Source organism: Argiope bruennichi, chromosome 3 (assembly GCF_947563725.1).
Source record: "Argiope bruennichi chromosome 3, qqArgBrue1.1, whole genome shotgun sequence".
NCBI classification, from domain to species: domain Eukaryota; kingdom Metazoa; phylum Arthropoda; class Arachnida; order Araneae; family Araneidae; genus Argiope; species Argiope bruennichi.
The window spans coordinates 24,798,104-24,820,669 of NC_079153.1; the positions used below are offsets into that span (position 1 = coordinate 24,798,104).

General features: G+C 29.2%; 1 protein-coding gene across 1 annotated transcript in view; it reads right to left on the minus strand.

Annotated features, from left to right (window-relative positions):
• The window catches only part of LOC129962784 (transient receptor potential-gamma protein-like), an 84,709-nt gene extending 66,342 nt beyond the window's left edge, over positions 1 to 18,367 (minus strand). Inside the window, exons 1-3 of the mRNA XM_056076779.1 lie at positions 18,324 to 18,367; positions 17,214 to 17,448; positions 15,424 to 15,768 (exon numbers count right to left, since the gene is read on the minus strand). Coding sequence (XP_055932754.1) covers positions 15,424 to 15,768; positions 17,214 to 17,448; positions 18,324 to 18,367 — 624 coding nt within the window. The remainder of the gene's footprint in view (positions 1 to 15,423; positions 15,769 to 17,213; positions 17,449 to 18,323) is intronic.
• Positions 18,368 to 22,566: the final 4,199 nt, after the last annotated feature.

Sequence of the window (22,566 nt, forward strand, 5' to 3'; positions counted from 1 at the left end):
ACTAGAAATAATGGTTAACACACACTTTTTAGAAAAATTCACTAATCATATAACAGATCAATTATGGCTTTTTGTCTATGACACCAAACAGAGAACAGGTTTCGACTATGATATGGAATGATAAATTCTGAAGATATATAGTAAATAGAGTTCTGTCTGAAAGAAATACAACCTAATTATTATAGTTAATTAATAGTTACTAATATTTAACCGGATAAAAGTTACCAGACAAAATACTTTACATGCAAATAGGTAATCATTTTGTCATGGGATGATAATGCTGCGTCAACTAGAAATAATGGTTAACACACACTTTTTAGAAAAATTCACTAATCATACAACAGATCAATTATGACTTTTTGTCTATGACACCAAACAGAGAACAGGTTTCGACTATGATATGGAATGATAAATTCTGAAGATATATAGTAAATAGAGTTCTGTCTGAAAGAAATACAACCTAATTATTATAGTTAATTAATAGTTACTAATATTTAACTGGATAAAAGTTACCAGACAAAATACTTTACATGCAAATAGGTAATCATTTTGTCATGGGATGATAATGCTGCGTCAACTAGAAATAATGGTTAACACACACTTTTTAGAAAAATTCACTAATCATATAACAGATCAATTATGGCTTTTTGTCTATGACACCAAACAGAGAACAGGTTTCGACTATGATATGGAATGATAAATTCTGAAGATATATAGTAAATAGAGTTCTGTCTGAAAGAAATACAACCTAATTATTATAGTTAATTAATAGTTACTAATATTTAACTGGATAAAAGTTACCAGACAAAATACTTTACATGCAAATAGGTAATCTTTTTGTCATGGGATGATAATGCTGCGTCAACTAGAAATAATGGTTAACACACACTTTTTAGAAAAATTCACTAATCATATAACAGATCAATTATGGCTTTTTGTCTATGACACCAAACAGAGAACAAGTTTCGACCATGATATGGAATGGTAAATTCTGAAGATATATAGTAAATAGAGTTCTGTCTGAAAGAAATACAACCTAATTATTTTAGTTAATTAATAGTTACTAATATTTAACTGGATAAAAGTTACCAGACAAAATACTTTACATGCAAATAGGTAATCTTTTTGTCATGGGATGATAATGCTGCGTCAACAAGAAATAATGGTTAACACACACTTTTTAGAAAAATTACACTAATCATATAACAGATCAATTATGGATTTTTGTCTATGACACCAAACAGAGAACAGGTTTCGACTATGATATGGAATGACAGATTCTGAAGATATATAGTAAATAGAGTTCTGTCTAAAATAAATACAACATAATTCATTATAGTTAATTAATAGCTACTAATATTTAACTGGATAAAAGTTACTAGGCAAAATACTTTACATGCAAATGGGTAATTTGTGTGTCCTTGGAAGATAATGTTACATTAATTAAAAAACAGTGTCACTCATACTGGCAAATTACACCAATCAGAAATCAGAATAATAACTAATTTTTATCTAGACTCTAAGCCTCGAGAGATTTTTAATCAGGGTATGAAAAGATCTATTTTCATGTATTTTAAAAACGAAAATGCTTTATAGGAGAATATATTATCGGTATGTCCTAGGATGATAAGGCTATATCAACAAGAAACAATGGTTAACAGAAACGTTTTGGAAAAACTACACCGATATCAGAATAATTATCGAGTTTTGTCTAGGACACTAAGACACCTGATGATTTTGTTTAGAATATGAAAAGACATTTATTGAAGGTGCAGAAAAGAGAATATTCACAGTTAATTAATTATAGCTTATTAATAGCTATCAATATCTATCAGGTAAAGGTTACCAGGAAAATAATTTATATGTAAATATATAATCCGCACGTCCAAGAATGAAAGGATTTATCAACGGGAAACAATGGTTGATACACGTTTTTGAGAAAAACTACACCATTCACATATTAGACTTTTGTATAGGGCTTTAAACATAGAGATATTTAATTAAGATATGATATATTATACAGAATATCCGAAAAAAGTGGAACATTTATAATAATCATTATTGCAATGCGTTATTACAATTAAGTATATATTTGCAATGCTCTTTGCAATTTATCATCAAATAAGTTAGACAATTGTATAAAAACACTTTGTACTCTTTGGAGGCTGATAATAAAAAGTTTAAAAGCATAAAGTTTTATAAACCAATTACAATTAGACAAATGACTGATTTATCCCTATGATTCAAATGTTTGATAAAGGCTTGGTAAGAATATGAAATCAGTTTTGCACAGAATAATTCTGGAGTACCCAGCTATTCTCTGAAGTAAAAAATGATGATAAACAGTATTTTACGATATTTTGTTATTGTATCAGAAAAAATCTGTCGTTAATAGTATGCATATCTATCTATCTATATATATATACCATATACATAAATGGGAGATCTGTCAAAGGGCTTGTAAAGTGCCATAAGTGATAACAACAACAACATAGAAGGTATGTATGCATATATGTAAATGACATGTATATCCATAATGTCATCTAAGACATATCATAACAAACCTTATACATACAATATCAAAACATATGATATTAATGTAATGATATTTTAAAGTCTTAATTTCATCCAAATTAATTTCCAAAGCTTTATCTTAATTTAGTCCGTAGTAAAATATTCTCTTATTTCCTGATCTAATTCCACTTTAGGTTTAGTTAATTCCTTTGTAAAAATAATGCGCCATCAGTAACTATATATCAAATGAAAGTGATACTTCCATTGCCCTTGCCAAAGGTCACCACATGTATTCCATTGGCACGTGGCCGGAAATCCTATGTTATATAAGACTAGTGATCATTTGTTTCGACCCTTTTGGTCCTTCTTTACTTCTGTTTTTGTCCCGCGCTGCGTCTTGTAAATAAATCATGCCTGTCTACCAAGAGAGAATAAAACGAAATTAAAAATACAAAGTCTCTACACTGCTTGTCAAACCTGCATTCTGCTGCAAATAATAATATGTCACATATATATAATATGGTATGTATGGATGTACATAAATAAAGAGCCAAAAAATTATGCAGAATTAGAAAGAGTGCATTATGCAGAATTTTTAAGTGCTTTATGAAAATTCCGGACAGCAGTAAAAACTATTGAGAATGGTTATGAATCTTCTTCCTTTGACTTACTTATTCCAAAATTTAAATACAGATATACAAATGTGATGTGAAAGACCCATACCGAATTTCATTTATTTATTTGGTTACGTTTCTAAACACTCGCGTTCACACACCCACCAATATACAAACATATAATCAACATTTTTATGGGTTTGATCCTAAATTTGTGACTTTTGTGATGAAACTATATTATCTACCCATAATTTTGAAGATAAGGAAATCACAGATAAAGAACTACCAAGAATAGTCCCCTCGAAACTTTATCGCTTATTTTCTAATAGAAGGGTTATCAATCCCCCTTCGTATCAAAATTGTGGAAGTGCGGCAAGTTATGGCAAACAACAATTACAAAATATAAATCATTGACCTAAATACAGCATTTTTACTAAATCTAGCATGATCTCTAGCAATACTTTTGGGTTATTATTCCTTGGTACTCAGTTAATACCCAAGTATCCAGAAAATGAATATGTATTTTGGATACATTTTTTCCCAATTGAAACCAAAATCTGATATCGAATTACAATTGTTGTCACGAGATCACATAAAAATTATTTGAATAATTACTATTTTCAGTTATTTAGTTTATATACGTGTAAAAGTACAGACTGAAAGATGTTCCTATCTCTTATCGATTCGGTTTACAATTCGCTAAGAAATTGAACTTTATATGTTAAAGTTAAGAACAACATTTCATTTACAATTGTTACGTGTTTGAATTATCGTATTGGCATGCATTCACGTAAAGAAACAAATGGTAATTCCTTATAGGATTTTAGTCAGAATTCTTTACAGATCTATATTATAAAAGCTAAACAGAGTATAAACTTCCACTGAAAGGAATTTATTCAAAACATGATAGAAATTTAAAAGCATTGGTGTAAAGTCACTTACCAAATTTCATCCATCCAGATGAAAATATTTTTTAGTTATTGTGTGCACAAAAAGATAAGATCTAATAATAATAAAAAAAGTGTTTCTAGATTTAGAAAGATATGAACATTTGGAGATTCGTCAAAATCTTTAATTCAAATTTTTTTGACATTTCGAATATTTTATCTGAGAATACATTCTATATAAGAAACTAATACGAAATCATCGAAGATATTCAAAGCAAATTTTCTTTTGCTATATAATGTGAACTTCAACCTCTGACGACAAATAATAAATATATTCATAGCCCCGATACTGAAATAGAATAACAAAACGCTATTGAATATAATCCTTACAAAACAATTATGAAAACATCACTTCACCAACATTCTTCGAATAGTTCCGCCACAATATATAAATTACTTCTAAAAGGAACTCAAAAACTCCTATTTCATTGGAAAATATTTAAAACATTTTATTGAGCCATTAAGTACTTTTTTTCATAACCGTCACTTAAAAAAAACACACGAAATTAAAAAACTGCAATAAATATTTATCCGTCATCTTTTGCTCACATTACTTTTATTCACTTTAATGTCTTAGTATTGTTGGAAAGATTTCCTTTTTATGCCTCCATATTTTAGATTTTAAAGACATTATTATAAATGTACACGCTCTTAGATGATATTGTATTTCCTTACAAGATTTTTATCATTTTGAAAATGTATCATTGATTTCTTTATAGCTTAGATTTATTATCACCGTTTGTTTATTGCGGTATTACCAGATGTTGTTTAGTTATATCAAACACAAATAACCTTGTGATAAAACTTTATAAAGTATTAGCAGCTTTTGACGACCAGCTGGTTCGCCAGTCTTACTGCTCACTACAGTTTTCATCTAAATATTTTATGTAACTTGTCTTTTAATAGCTTCTTCATCAAAATATTTTTTTGTTTTAAATTTTGAAATTCATATTATTTACTCTATTATAAAGGCCTTAAGCCATGATGTACTAAGCATCTCTCTAATTTTCTGTCAGCTCCCATAAAATGTATACTTTAAATTAAAGTGGAAATGAATTAAATTGCAATTAATATAAAAAGCATTTTTTTACTGAAATCAAGCACTTTTTTTGAGTATTGAAAACGGAGTCGTTCAGCATTTAAATCTTATGTGCAACTCAGAATATCTTTCATAACTGATGTAATATCTGAAGAATCATTCAACAAAAATATCTCAGATACATCATAAAATTTCATTTTTAGTTTTACTTTCAAAATTATTTGAATGATGTTGATAACAATATTTTATTTTGTTTCGGTCTATGAATGTACACCAAAAATAATAAAGTTTAAATTTTATACAGTCCTTTGGCTCCAAGCAATCATATTCTGAGAAATATTCTCGATGCTTCAACTTTTAAATAAATAAATGAACGTTTTTACTTTCTGTTATCAAATCTGATTGGTTTATGAAGTTCTGAAAAGAAAATTTTAGAGTAATCAATATTTTCATAATCTTTGGCCAATCAATCTAGAGAAACTCTTGGCTCTGATAGGGGTAAGATCTTTGAGATGGTAGATGAAATTTTTTTGATGAACCCTTTTTTTTATTGAATAATAATTTTCAAATTTTCATATATCAGTCAGTTTTATTGAGCGCAACTCATTTTATTTAAAATAGATGTGTTTCAAGAATATTTTGTTAAATATGATTCACAGATCTGAGGATCTAGAATAAGCTAAAAATTCGCAATTTATTAGAGTATTTATTGTCTGAAGTTACAGAAAAATAATTATTTATTTCATTTAGACCATTTTATCACTTGTATTTCTATAATGAACGGTTTACAAATCAGCCGTTGGGATCTGAATTGAAAGGATATATATTAAACCATGTTTTCCTTTTATAAAGCCGATTAATTGAATTAATGATGTACATATTGTAAAAGATCATAGCAACCTTTTCTTTGCATTTACTCTTTAGAAAATATCATATTTCATACAGACACGTGCTGAATATTAAACTTACATTTTATTTAATTTCCAGTAACAATGAATTTATTTTCTAATTTAAGCTTTTATCATTATGATGTCAACCCGTTGATAAAAGGTATTTTTTTCCCATGCATGCATAACCGGCTTCTGCAGTGAAATCTTATTTTTATTTTGTGCGAAATAAACTGTTGAAAAATATAATTAAATTATTTTTTTAAATTCTTTAAAAAAATTTAAGAAATTTAACTTATAGGATAAAACAAACACATATTCATATAATTATCAGCCTTGGAAGAATTCCGAGCACTGATTGGTCCGGAATTGATATTTTCTTTAAGTTGGTGCATGGAAAGGTCTCAAAGCGTACGTTTCTTTAGAATAGTAATATTCGTTTTTTCATAAATAAGTCAATTTTAATGATTGATTTAGTTGATTGGTGTAACTCTTTTTATTTAAAATATTAGTGTCTCAAGAATATTTTGTTAAATATGACTCACGGAGGAGAGTATGAAAAGTGTAAAACGCGTAATTCATCGGTTCACTGATTCAAATTACATAAAATATAATTATTTACTTTATTTAGACTATTTCAACAGTACTAAACAATATGTAAGTTTATTACTAAAGATTTAAAAATAACCCTTGGGCCCTAATTTGAACGGATATCCTGTATATATCAAACCGTGTTTATCTATACTTATAATAAAGCTCAATGTGTGTGTGTGTGTTGGCGCTCTACAGGCCAGGTCATTTGACATACAACTATCAAATTTGGTACATGTATACCTTAGAGGTCCGGAATGTGCACCTGGGGTCCCTTTTTTTGAAATTTTAATTAGAATTTTAATTATTAATTAAAAACTAACTTTCCCGCCAAAAAATCTTCCATTTTCCCCACCGCCAACTTTTCCGCCAAAAAAAATCTTCCATTTTCCCCACCGCCAAATGTGTAAGGCTTCAGTTTCTTTTTTCTCCCAACAGTAATGAGGATAGGGTTAATATTTTTCGGCGGATTATTTTAAACGATTCTGTTTATTTTCTTAATGTTTTATGCATTTAAAATTAAACATTGTTAATTAATCCATGTTTCAGATTCATTCTGAAGTACTTTTGAATTAAAATAACACAGAATAAAGGAAATTAAAAATGTATAATCTGCATAGCGTTACCCCAACTGGCGTAGAAAAATTCATGCATTTGCGTTACCTAACTGGCGAAGAAAATTCACGCATGCGCATTGTTCTGATTGTTGTCATGACAACCACTTTCAACGGATGATTTAAATTATTTTTAGGTTAGTTGCATGCTTTTGTAAGTAAATAGTATTTATGTTAGTTATATATTTTTTGTATATGCTTATAGTTTTAAGTACATCGTTTTTTAAGTAGTTTTTTTTAACCTGTTTTCAATTATTTACATTATTTTTAGGTTAGTTGCATGCTTTTGTAATTAAATTGTATTTATGTTAGTTATATATTTTTTGTGTATGCTTATAGTTTTAAGTACATCGTTTTTTAAGTAGTTTTTTAAACCTGTTTTAGACCGATTATTTTAAACGATTCATTTTATTTTCTTAGTGTTTAATGCATTTAAAAACAAACATTGTTCATTAATCGATCTGTTCATGATGAATCTGAGAAAATGTTGTTGACAAATTCTTGAGATATTATATAAATTAAGAAAAATATTCTTTAGTGCACATAAAGTTTAAACGCTCAGTAACTCTATTATCAGTAATCATATTATTAAAACAAAATGCTTTGTTTCAGTAAAAAATATTATTATATTAATTGCAGATTAATCCTTTACACTTTAATTTAAAGCATAAATTCTAAGAGGGGTAACAGAAAATTAGAGAGATACATATCACGTTATGACTGAAGGCCTTTATAATATTATGAGTGAATTATATGACTATAAAAATTTGAAGTTTTAAAATATTTTGCTGAAGAATCTATTAAAGTTGGAATTGCATAAAATATTTAATTATTAAAATTTTAACGAACATTAAGATTGGTGAACCGGCTGGTCTCCAAAGGCGGCTAGTCTTAAATAAACACGGCAAACTTTGTCTTGCATTTATTTTTTTAGAAAATATCCTATTTCCTATTTATTTCATTTCATACAGTCGCGTGCTGAAAATTATATTTTTCTACGTTTAATTCGCAGTATTGATTTTTTAATCAATAATCAGAGCTTGTGTAAATGTGATAGCAACGCGTTAATAAAAGTCAATTTTTTGCCATACTCGTACAGATTAAATTTTATTTTTATATTGTTTAAATTGTTGAAAAATATAATTAAATTATATTTTTAAAAATTTCTCAAAAATAGAAATTTAATTTATAGATCAAAACATTGGTATCATTAAAAATATAATTTTTTGAGCTTTACCTTGATGCAAATATCAATTTTGTGCAGAATTATTTTTGGATGTTATAGCCGAAAAACACTGAAATTTCGCTTAATTTTTAATTAATTAAAACTTTAATTAAAAATTTAAAAATTAGTTCCGAGGTGCACATTTCCCACCTTCAAAGTATACTCATGCCAAATTTGGTGGCTGTAAATTGAATGGTTCTGGTCTGTAGAGCAGCAATACACGCACACATACACACATTAAGCTTTATTATAACTATAGTGTTCGGTAAATATCATAATCTAAATCTGTTAATAGACATTTAGCAGACGATTCCTTTTCAAACATTTTATAACTGCTACTATTTTTATTTTGTTAAAATATTATTAAAAAGTAAAAGCAAACGATTTTTTTCTTTGATAAACATAATTTGTTAATATTATTTCGTTTATTTTTTGTATAATAGCTGATGATCAATTGTAAACCTTCTGGAATCTGGCAATGTTTGTAAGATAGGTTGTTATGTTGAAAGAATAAACAAGCCGATGGAATTCTAAATTGCTTGGAATATTATTTTAGTTTTAAGAATTTAAAATGCTCTGCAAGCTATATTTTGAATTTTAGTTTCTTTGGGTAGTTTTCTAGAAAGCATGCAAAATATAGATTATCTAATTTCAGAAATATGTTTCTGGGACTCGAAGAAGATTAAAATGCAGAGATTAATAATAATCTTTTTAATCAAATTTTTGGTAAATTATGAAGCTCAAAAATTGCTTTATTAGCTTTGATACTCGCATGCAGAAGTTATTTTCATAAAATAATATGAAAGAGGAGATATGAGATTGAGGTTTATGAACCAATCAGATTTAAACAAAGAAATTCTGAAATAAATAAATAAAACCAGTCATAAAATGCAAGTTTTCATATTTCCGTGAGTCTCTAATTTCTGAATGAAAAATATTAAACAGAAAAATGTGTTGAGTGTAAAAAGTAAAGAATAAAATATATAACGAATGAATGGTATGCAATAAATTATTTTACTGGGAGAGAGTAGTAAAAATAGAAAAACGATTTATCAATTTAAAAGCGTTTTCAACAGAGCAATAAAATTCCGAATGCAAAAATAAAGATAACTAAGTTCTGAAATCTTAAGAAGTGTTTGAGATTTTCGCGAGTAGTATAAATTCAGTGATTTAGAGAAAGAAGAATAAATAACTAGAAAAAGAAATAAAGAAAAAGACACTAAAAGAAAGGAAAAAGAAATAATGTATGGTAAGTGCAAACAAAACGGAGCTTTTATAAAATCTACTCATTCGGATTTTAAAGTTTTTCGTTGAGTTTTCACGTTCCTGAAAAATCTAGGATTTAATAAAAAAATCTCCATTAGGAAGTGGGGAAGGAAAAATCTTAATTGAATAAATCCCAAAAGGACCAAACACATTTTATTGAATCGCTGAATTCAGAAAAAAAATCTTATTAAGACAAAAAATAAAACTCGGAGTTTTAAAAGTCAGCAGAAAAGAACTTCTATTATTTCGTCTGCTCCTTCTATAGTAAGTTGGATATAGTACAAGTTGCTATAATTTAAAATAATCTAAAGGAAATATCTTTCAAGATGAATATTTTCTAACTCTCTTCCGAGGTTATTAAATGGTCTGTTAGCTAAATGAGATTTTTTTTATATATAACTTGACTTAGTTCATAGATGTAATTATAGAATTTAACAATCGATTCGATTTAAAAATAAAAATTTTTAATTGATTTTTCATTTTATTTAATGTTTTCAACTTTTGAAATTTTGTATATTTGAGTATTCTTCTAGGAAATGAGTCATTTTGATATTTTCATTGATGAATTATCAGTGAATAAATTAATTTAATTAAATTTTGATTCAATACAAATGGCGTTATATGTTAAGGAATTTATGACCAAAAACATTATTTCCTGATCTATAAGATTTATTACAATGAATAATAAAGTAAAGACAGAACAAAAAAGAAAAGGAAGGATATATAAAATAGACAAAAAATTTTTTTTGCAAATCTCCAATAAAATTGTGTTTTAAAATTTATTTTTATTATAATTATATAATTCCTTTCAGTTTATTTTCATTCAGGTTTTCTAAAATACATATGTATATTTTTTAAATTTATTTATTGTGCATGTTATAGAAAATTGTATTGAATTCTTTATAATATAGAAATGGTTTTCCTAAACAAAGCATTTATAATTATTAAAAAAAAAGAAAAAGAAAAGTATGATTTTTTTCTTCCGATTACGGTAGTTCTGAATGATGGATGACACATCTAACAATTCTAAGCCAAAACTAACTCATTGTTTTACCCTATAATAGAAACCAATCGTTCCAATAAAGGTGGGGCAATACGATGGTTTAAACTGCCATATGGACAGTATTCGAAGTAGAATAATAATAAAAAAATCCAATTTATTTTCTACTAGACGCCTTTGGCGACCAGACGGTTCGCCAATCTTAATGTTCGTTAAAATTTTAATAATTAAATATTTTATACAATTCCTACTTTTTTTCTTCATCAAAATATTTTAAAACTTCAAATTTTAATAGTCATATAATTTACTCATAATATTATAAACGCCTTCAGTCATAACGTAATATATATCTCTCTAATTTTCTGTTAGCTTCCGTAGAATTTATACTTTAAATTAAAGTGGAAAGGATTAATCTGCAATTAATATAATAACATTTTTTACTGAAACAAATTATTTTTTTGTAATATGATTACTGAAAACAGTCACTGAGAGTTTAAACTTTATGGGCACTAAAGAATATCTTTCTTAATTTATGTAATATTTCAAGAATTTGTCAACAAAATTTTCTCAGATTTATCATGACCAGATCGATTAATTAATCGATTGTTTAATTTCAAATGCATCAAACACTAAGAAAATAAAACGAATCGTTTAAAATAATCGGTTGAAAACAGGTTAAAAAAAACTCTATAAGCATATACAAAAAATATATAACTAACATAAATACAATTTAATCACAAAAACATGCAACTAACCTAAAAATAATTTAAATCATCCGTTGATAATGGTTGTCATATCAACAATCAGAACACAATGCGCATGCGAGAATTTTCAACGCCAGTTACGGTAACGCAAATACGTGATTTTTTCTGCGCCATTTGGGGTAACGCTACGCAGATTAGAAATTTTTAATTTCCTTTATTCTGTTTTATTTTAATTCAAAAGTACTTCAGAATGAATCTGAAAGATCGATAAACTAACAATGTTTCATTTTAAATGCATCAAACAGTAAGAAAATAAACAGAATCGTTTGAAATAATCAGCCGAAAAATCTTAAGCCTAGCCTCATGACTGATGGGAAAAAAAAACTGAAGCCTTACTCATTCGGCTGTGGGGAAAATGAAAAGATTCTTTTGGTGGGAAAGTTTGTTTTTAATTAATAATTAAAATTCTAATTAAAAATTGAAAAAAAAGGGATCCCATGTGAACATTCCCCACCTCCAAGGTATACATGTACCAAATTTGGTAGCTGCAGGTCAAACGGTCTGGCCTGTAGAGCGCCAACACACACACACACACACACACACACATTGAGCTTTATATAAGTATAGATTATTTTTCTCAAAAGGCATATTTAATTAATTAAGCTGCTTAGATTTAAAGAAACGTTCTTTAGTTATATCCATTATCAATTATTTATTTAGATGGATGATTCTCAATACAGAATTTCTGATTTAAATTGTGCTGCGAATTAACTGCTTATTAGAATTCACTCTCAGATAAAATAAAAACAAAAACCTTATGAAAAGGCCTCGTCTATCACCGTAATTATAAAGATTAAAGAAAAAAAAATCAATACAATTATATGAAAGTAAATACTTGCGATTTAAGCGTCTTTTTCCTATCATTCGCTTCTAAATTTTAATTTTTGTTTTTGTTTATAATTTCTACAATAGTCAGCAGACAATCTAATGACCGTTATTTTATTACGATAATCATATAGATAATCAGACGAATGGTTTCTAATCAGAATTTTGAGTGCTAATTCTGCAAGTTGTATTTTTTATATAAATGACATCCAAATAAAATTAAAATGAATGTTCACCAAAAAGCATTACCAATGGCCAGTATAATTAAGTTAAATAAACACACAAAAAATGATCTTCTCAGACAGAATTTATTAGTTCATTTTCAATTAATGCCAATCCATTTAGCATGTAAGTTTCAATTCCCAAATGTAAACCATTTAAATTGCTGACATAACGTTATAATCCTAAATAAACTGAAACATAGGTATAAATGAACATAGCTGCGTAGATTTCAAATGTTGCTTCTGCATTTCTTAGCATGGAATTAAAATATAAGTTTGTATTTTAGATTTCTTTTTCTGAAAGCACTTACACGATAATTGTTAATTCCGAACTTTCTTATGAATAGGCTTTATTATGTTTATTGCATGTTATGAAGATCTTGCCTGAATAGTTTGGTGAAATTCTTTGTCCTTTGACACTTACATTAAATATCAAGAAATTACGAATATTAAAAATGCATGGGATATTTTCTAATAGAGAAACAATGAAAGAGCACTGTGAAAATATCATTTTGCATATTTTATAAGCTGTCTTATTAACAATGAATTGTAAAAATAATTCTGCAATTTACAGCTGCATCAGTTTTCCTTTTCTACTAAACCCTTTTGCACGTTTTTTTAGTTTCAGAAGAAGAATTTCAAACATTTTGTTGTATATAACCAATGCATACTAATTTTCCATAAAATTTATATTTAAATGTTATGGATGCACATGCAAAAATGCAAAAAAAATAGCAAAATGTAAATATAATGCCTTTTTCAATTTCGGAATTTATTTCGGTTTGATTTTGCTTCAAAAAATGTTTTATTATAATCGTTATCACTTTTTTCTAATATACTTGCTGAAAAATCGTAAGCGGTAATGGAAAAAGAAATATCACACGTACAAAAAAGTCTAACAATTTTTGACCAAAGTGGTCAGAAATCGATGTTTTATAGTTAGTTGAATATCTCAATAAAATTAATAAATTTTATTGAAACTTATCTCTTTGATACCACTCACATACAAATAAAATCAAAACAATTAATAAACTTCTCAAAAGAGGTTTACCAATGACTATAATCATTGAATAAGAAAGGACAACTATCCACAGTTGTTGAGCATGTGACTGAAACAACTGTATGGCTTAAATGTCTCTCTACATTCGCTTCCAAATTATTGATTTTTGAAGTTTTTCTGAAATCTCCAAATTCCATGTAATATAAAGGTCTATTTAATAAACATAATCAGTTAGTTAACCATACGAGTTAAAATTGTGCAAGCTGACTCTTTGACGCAAGTCACATCATAGTAAATTTCAAACAAAATTAATAAAAAAGCGTCATCAGTGACCAACATCATCAAGATGCGAAAATAACAGTAACGCGTTATTCATAAGCGAGAGCACCTGTGACTCATTTTCAGCACGGCTCATCTCGCTCCATTATTAAAAGCCTTTCGCCTCGGGAAGGGAGGAGATATTAATTAAACTGGAACCGACGAAAAGCAGCATTAATCGAGGCATATGAGGTGTTGAGGGGTGGTTGTCAACAGAGGACAGGCGACTATTTATAAACCCCAAAGAGGAGAGAAGGGGGGTGGACGAGATAGATGCCTGTCAGTCTTGACGTCAGAGTTGGTGACGCACTGATCTTTTACGAGATGGACGGAAGAAAAGACGTATTTTCCCTCCATAATTGACAGATTTTTAAAAGTCCAATATTTTTAGAGGAAAAAACACACACACACAAACAAGTAATGTGGGAATATATCCCCATTTTTACTTTCTCGTATACGTAGTATAAAGAAAGTATAGGTATAGTCAAAAAATTCGAACTCTAGATTTTGACGAATCTCCACGTTTTAGACCTTGCGTTCGATAAGCACATTTAAAAAAAAAAATTCCGTCCGTCCGTCTGTCTGTTTGTGGGAAAGATAAATAAAAAAAAAAAAATCTTTGATTTAGACAGATGATATTTAGTATACGGTCTTTATACGAAATTTTTAGATTTCTTTCAAATTTTGAGCTAAATCCACCCAGAGGAAGTTTGTCCGGCTGTTCGAATATAATTTAACACGACAATTTCGAACTGTTCTCGTTCACGTTCCTCGAATATTTATTGAGGAACTGATTGTAAACTGATCATTCCAATGAAGTTGTTAAGCATGTATCAGTCATCATGGATGCAGTTTTAAATCATTATGTCGTAGTGAAGGGGCATTTTTAAATAATGTTGCTTTTGAATAATTTATGTTTACTTTTATGTTTATTTTTTGTGTGTATGATTAAATGAGTTTCTTAGTTCATACAGTTCTGCTTAAAATAATGCGTAAATACACTTTAACACTTCCTAATATTTTTCTGAAAATTTATGGTTTATCCAGTACAATAATATCTGAAAACTGAAAAATGTAATAAATGCCAGAGGTTCAACCTGAGAAATAGTGAAAATGCTCTGCGTACTTTAAGTTGTTGAAAAACGTTTCGGTATATGTTACTGATGATAAAAGTATTTCGATGTGTGACTTCGAAAACTTAATAAGTCCATGCCCAACGTAAGCAATGGCATGACCGAGAGCCAGATGAAAATAGATATACTCGACGTCAATTAAAGGGAGTTCCATGGAGAAAAATATTAATGTTGTTATTTTTTTTCTAAGACAAGTACAATGTAAGTACTAGTTGGGAACAACATTTACATTTGCTATATGTGTAATTGCAGCAAGAAATAAATATTATGTTTTATCCCGATCGCCATTCTTGGAATAAAGATCTAAACGAAAATCATAGGGCTAGAAAACGCATTATCTGCTAAAATACGCCTAAAATTTATCTTTCGCTTTCTTGTAAAATTCCCAATTTGCCATTCACTGTGTTTTCCAATTAGAGTTTTCTACTTATTATGACGTTAAATTTGAACACAGGATACACTTACTATATATTCGACCTTGTATTCGTGCTCCAGGAAGCTGAGTCTCCTCAGTTCGAAGCTCAGCTCAAAGGCCGTGAGAATGGGGTCTTTAGAGGAGAGGGCCATCAAGCTGGGGGAGGCGAGGGCGCGGTAAGCGTTGATCCGGGACCGAGAATGGTTGAGGGAGTCGTCAGAACAGGATCGGACGCAATCGGCGCATGCGCAACGAATGTCATGAGGTGCTGGCAGAGTGGCTCCTCTGTCCAGCAGGATTTTGATGATTTCATAATTGTCCCGGTGAGCAGCCAGGATGAGAGGAGTAATGTCCGGTGTGAAAGTGGAGGAGTCTCTGTCCACTGCTTCCCAGCTCTGTAAAAACAAAAGAAAGTGGAATTACAACAAAAGGTGTTTGAAGAACTTCTATTTTATCGACCAACTTCTTGCTCTTAAAATAAAGTACAAAAAATATCCCTCACTCCAAGCAAAAGGAATATCTGATTGACACCCTTTATTTATTTATTTGCTTTGCTTTTCCACAGCCAAGATTGTGAAATATTAGAAATGATGACGAAACCCAATGTGGCATTTTCAAGTATGGCAGGCATAAATTTTCATTTTAAATTATGACAGAAATCAAGGTAGCATTTCCAACTATGGCATACATATAATTTTATGTTAAATTGTACCAAAAATCAACTTGCATTTCCAGGTATGTCATACATATAATTTTATTCTAAATTCAATACTTATCAGCAAATGTGAGAGAAAAGGACGGACATAGCAAGAGTAGGTGAATTTATGATGGCGTTTAGGCTTAGGCAAAGTTGTGTACTCCTGTCAGAGTATATACATTTTTAGATATATTTGCCTTACGCTCGTTATATCCATCTAAAGGAATTTAAAATATACAAAATAAGTTAGCAGTAAAGTTATTTTGACAATTATGTTCATTATTTTCAATGATTTACTCCATTATTAATTTTTTGTGAATTTATTTGATAAATTTATTGAGAATTTATTGTTTAAAGAAAGAATATCAGAAATTACTATGTAGAATAGAGATTCTGGTCATATTAAGAGCATGATCATCACAAACTGTCTACTCCGACCAGCTCGAAGGCACATGGAAGAAACTGAATGACCGGACCGCCGCAACAGCAATACTGGTGGTTGAATCCTAAGAACCATCACCGGTCAAGGTACAACTCTTCTCTAAGGAAGTACGCTCGGTCATCGAAGGAGCCAGACCCCCACCATTTCGGAAACCCACAAGGGTGGCGGAAACCAACCACCATGCCGGAAACTTCTCATACCAGGTGCACCCCCCCCCCTCCTTGTGGGACATATAAAGAGCATAAGAAATGAAGCATAGGTTGATATTCGAGACCAGTGAATGCATTTGTGAACATATTTTTGAACTGAATTATTTCTTGATGAACATCTCAAATGTTTAAGCATGGGAAATGACTGAAAAGATAAAGTTTCACAACTGATATTGAATATTTACTTGAAAAAGGAATTTATCTTTAAATCAATTTTTTCGTTAGAATTATTTTTATTTTGTGGTATAGCTAGCTAGTGGTAACAGTGGCAATACTAGAAAGTGTGGACCTCGGTATGTAATAATGCTGGACATATTTTTAAGACCTCTCAATGGCGGTGTCTTCCTCTGTATGCAATTGTAGCAGCTGAGGTTAGATTTTCAAAGATTATAGGTAATGTCATTTTGTCAATCCTGCATATCACATTGCGTTCCACTAAATGTACAATCCTTCCAGAAACCGTTCAGATCTGAAAGGGACATATAGACTTACATGGGGTTCTCCGGGAATGTGATGCGCTTCTTCGTGTTCTAGAAGCAATTCGACGGCCTCAACGTATTCCTCTGAGATGGCGTGCAACAATGCATCCTTGGTGTCCACATGATGTTCTATCAGTAACTCCACCATCTCCAGATTCTCGTTGTCGATAGCCATCAGCAGAGCCGACCTTCCCAGAGGGTCCACACAGTTCACATTGAGACCCGTCTCGGGACGATTCTGCAGGTGCCTGCCAAATAAATACAATCTGTTAAAAAATGTATGGCATAAGAGATACATAAATAAAAACGGCATTCATATGTCAAGAATAAGTCATTTAATGTAGATGAAACCATTTTCGCTGCTATCGAAGAGATGACACAAACATTAAAAGGGGAGTAGAACAATAAAAACATGATAGGAAAGAGGGATATTTATGTGTGACGTTTGATTTTATTCTACTGTCTTAACCATACCTTTAAACCATCCAGTAACTCACGTGAATCAATCGAACATGAGTGAGCTGATAATGTATAACACCACTCAAATTAGCATGTACAGATAAACATGCTAGGTTGCAGAATGAGTTGAAGAATATCTAAAGAACGTATAAAAATAATTTTGGAGAAATTTAATCTTCCATCTGAAAAAAAAAATCTTTGTTCCACAATTCTTTATGAAGGCCGTTTAAATAATTGTAAAAAGAACAACTACTGCAAATCTTTACCATCCGGATAAATTGAATTATTGAGACAGACGGAAGCTGAGAATGAAGACAAAATGGCGAAGTCCAAACTCGAACCGTTTTGACTGCCCACAGTGGCGAGATTGATTTTTATTTATTTATTTTTTTAATTTAGGATTTTTATTTTCTCGTATGTTTATGGGTTATGACTGTTCTGTTTTGTAATGCCCAGTCATATTATACAGGATTTTAAATATGAAGAAACTGTAAAAATGTTCTTACGACTTAATTTTAACATTTAAATTTTCTTAAAGTCTTTTAAGAAAGTCTTAGTTTTATGAGAAGAACTATTAAGAATATTTTCTTTTCAGCTTTCTAGTATACTTGCACAATATGGCATATTAGCCGCCTTGTCATAAATTGAAGTAAAACCTGCATACATTTGGGATCTCTTCCCTTTATACATTTTGGTAACATCAGCCATATTGAATTTAATGCGTCTATGCATCTAATTCAGTCTATGTTTTAGAATTACAAATTGATTCTCTATCTACCTTTTGATGGATTTAATAAAAATTTATACGGATCTAAAATTTAAGGGATAAAACCATTAAACTAAAAGTCATCCGTTCAGCTCTCTACTGAAATTGAATTTTTTTGTTCACAAGCATTTTGATAAGTGGACAAAGAAAGTTGCAGTTGGGATTCCACAGGAAATTGGATAGAAATCGGCAATTTTATAATAAAGAACACATACTAAATTTCATCCATCAAACTCGTTTTACTTTTGAACAGCCAATTTTGACTTCCCTTTTGGCGGTTACAATATATCTATTTGCATATTAAAAAGCAAAAAAATGCAGTTATTTTTAAACTCTGTATGGTTATTGAACTGAACTCAAGAAAAACATTTTAAGAAATCAAATTATTTCATAAATGTTGAAAAGTAAATCATATTGAAGAAAAAGGTCATACCTTTCTTTGATTTCTTTAGCTTATTGGAGATAACTAATATTATTAAAAATTATGAAATAAACTCATTTTCTTTTTTTTTTCACATTCAGAATTGATAAGAAATTCACAAATCAATTAATCAATCACTGAAACCAATCACTCAAAAAAAAGCAACCTGATGAGTAAACCTGATTTCACACAGATACATCTAGCATCAAAATTTTGTATTTTAACTGAAGCAATTTCTCTGATTATTTACTGAAAGCGTCAAGTTTTATTAAAGAATTATGAAGCAAACCAAAAAGTATTTTTAGCTTCAGAGTAGATAAGAAACTGACAAGTCAATCTTGTTAATACCACACTCTCCAAACAAGTAACCTGATGAGAAAACTTGACTTCACACTAATATAAGTAGCATCAAAAGTTTGCATTTTAAAAAAAGCAATTTCTCTGATTATTTACTAAAAGTTTCACGTTTTATTAAAGAATTATGAAGCAAACCAAAAAGTATTGTTGCCTTCAGAGTAGATAAGAAACTGACAAGTCAATCCTGTTAATACCACACTCTCCAAACAAGTAACCTGATGAGAAAACTTGACTTCACACTAATATAAGTAGCATCAAAATTTTGCATTTTAAAAAAAGCAATTTCTCTGATTATTTACTGAAAGCGTCAAGTTTTATTAAAGAATTATGAAGCAAACCAAAAAGTGTTTTTGGCTTCAGAGTTGATGAGAAACTGACAAGTCAATCTTGTTAATAACACACTCTGCAAAAAAGTAACCAGATGAGAAAACTTAACTTCATACTGACTCAAGTAGAAACAAAATTTTTCTGATTTTACTTATTTACAACAGATTTCTATGGTTATTTACGCCAAAGCTTAAGCTTATTGAAAGATCATTACGAAACAAACAAGCCACATTTTTCGCATCTAGAATTGATAAGAAATTAGAAAATCAATCATCTCAATAAGTCAGGCACTTTTCAAAAATAAAAGCAACTCTGACTCGCAGCTGAGAAGAAGCAGCGTCGCAACGTTCTGTAAGAAAAATTCCGCAGTGAAGAAAAGGGCTCGCGTGCCTCTTCAAGTGTCCGAATAATTAACGAGTGGCCTGAACTTCCTTCCTGGGCTTCGAAAGGAAGAAACGCCGCCCTGTTTGCTCTGCTCAAAATTGCAGAAGGAACAGAACCTAGAAAATTTGAAATTATGGTTACAATTGACTGCTGGAATAAGAAACTATTTGCATCACGAAATAATGAATACTGGTGGACATCACGGAATTCATGCACGTTAGAATATTGAGCTAAAAACTTTCCGCAGGCCATTTTATAGCAGTTTAGTAAATGATTTTGTCGTCTGCACATAGCTTAAATGCAAAGGTCGTAAAAATTATATTTTTAGAATACTAGTTAGCTGCGATTCAATAGCCGTTTTAAGGTTTGTGAAATTGATTTAGTGCTTAATTGAATAAATTTACTAAAACAGTTTTTAAAATCATAGTTTGGTTAATGCAATAAAAAAAATCCTTTTCATTTTATTTGTTCCTGTAATCTGTAAATTATAATTTCTAATAAAAATTTTGTTGTAAAAACATTTTTTAAAATGCTGGTTAACTGTAACTCAATATCCGTTTGAAGGTTTGCGAAATTGTTTTAATGTTCATTTTAATAAATTTAATAAAAACGGTTTCTGATACGGAGTTTAGTTAATGCAATAAAAAATAATCTATTTTAATTTCTGCTTTATCTTGTAGGCTCCTAAATCTCTAGTAAAAGCTTTGCAAATGATTTTATTGTCTGCATTTAGTTTAAGTGTAAAGGTCTTAAAAAATTATTTTAAAAATACTGGTTAGCTACGACTCAATTTCCGTTTGAAGGTTTGCGAAATTGTTTAAATGCCTAATTGAATAAATTTAATAAAAACATACATTTTTTATAAACATACTTTAGCCAAAGCAATAAAAAAAATCTATTTTAATTTGTGTTTTATCCTGTAATCTATAATTTATATTTTCTAATTAATGTTTTCAAATTTTGTTATAAACTTTAAAAAATAATAATATTTATAAGTTAGCAACTTTCTGTAAAATACGACATACGCAAAAAAAAAAAAAAAAAAAAAAAAAAATACACGCAAAATGTCATACAGAGCCAAATCTTTAGATTTAGCGTAACCAAAATAATTAGGTAGTTACTTCTTGGGTAACAAATACTCACTAAGAAAATGTTCTCAAAATTTGAATTACATTTATTATTAAAAATTAATCAATTGTTTAACATTTGTTTTGTCAATAACTTTGGAGCGCGAAGTTCCAAAAATATTTTTTAATTTAAGTTTTTCTTAAATTTATCACTAGATGGCCCACATATGGGTCTAATATTGAATTGATTTAAATCAATTGAAAGCTCTGCAAATTTCATTTATCTAGCTTGTTACATTTTTGAATGATCAGATTTACAAATCGATGAATAAGCAATCCTGTAAAATGTAACGATGCAAAACTTATCTACAATTTTGAAAAAAATTAACTACCAAATTTCATTCTTTTAAAATGCCGAGTCTATATATTTTTCTCCTCAAAAACATACGACAAACAGACTAGCCTACTATTTTTTAAAATGAGGCATTTGTGATAGGACATACATAATTAAAAATCGTACAAAGAAACCGCAGGACAGATCGTTATATCTGTGAAATTTGACTGGTAGTTGATTTTTTTTTATAGATGATGCTTAATAAAAGAGTTATTAAATTCTAAGTAAATTGATTCTGAAAATTAATCCTCATTAACGTTGGAGTATTTTTCACCACTTTCAAATTAATAAAAAAATTAATTTTGTATTGATATTGACTGCATTTTTTCCTGTAATACTCAGAAATTTTTCAAAGTATTTTAAAGTATAAAGTTTTTGTTGTATAAATTACAACAAAACCTTTGATTGCCTTTGATTATTTGAATTGTTTTGAATAAATATCAGTTCATTGATCTAAAAACTTGTATATCCGGCAGATTCTAAATGAAATTCTGAAAACTGAAAATATATTTTAAAATGTTCTTTCAAACATTTAAGCCTACTATTTTTTGTTGTTAAATGAAATTTTCGAATTTACCGATGAATGAATTCCCCTATATGCACAAATGACATGGAACAGAACCAGTTAATCTGATTTTAAAACATGTTTTTTTTAACCAAATTCGTGATTAATTTTTGAATTAATGGTAGGAAAGGCTAAAATTCTTTTCTGATATAAAAGATTAAAAATAAATTTTAAAAAATATGCGAAGTAAGAATATTGAAATTCGATAATTAAAATTAGTGTTGTATCAAAATGGGCAAATTTGTGAATTAAAAAAAAATCATGTTTTCAAAATTTGAACAAAACAAATTAATTTTAAAAAGGTATAAAAATACACAAAAAAAATAAAATATTATAGTATATTGAATCAAAAATGTTATATTTTACCTCGTCCGGAAAAATCTTTATAGTAAGTGGGTGAGCCGACAGAAAAGTAGAATATATTTCTTCCAGAAACACGCATACACGCACCTACTGAGTGTGAAAGACATTCCAAACTCTACACCTCTTGAATCCTCCATGGGCTTTATATTTACAAAAACAGTGAGGTTCTTAGGCAAGAATACTATTATTCTTCTCCAAGCACGGATTAATTAAAAGAAGATTATGCAGAATTAGCATCATATCATGCTCAGATCAATTGCTCT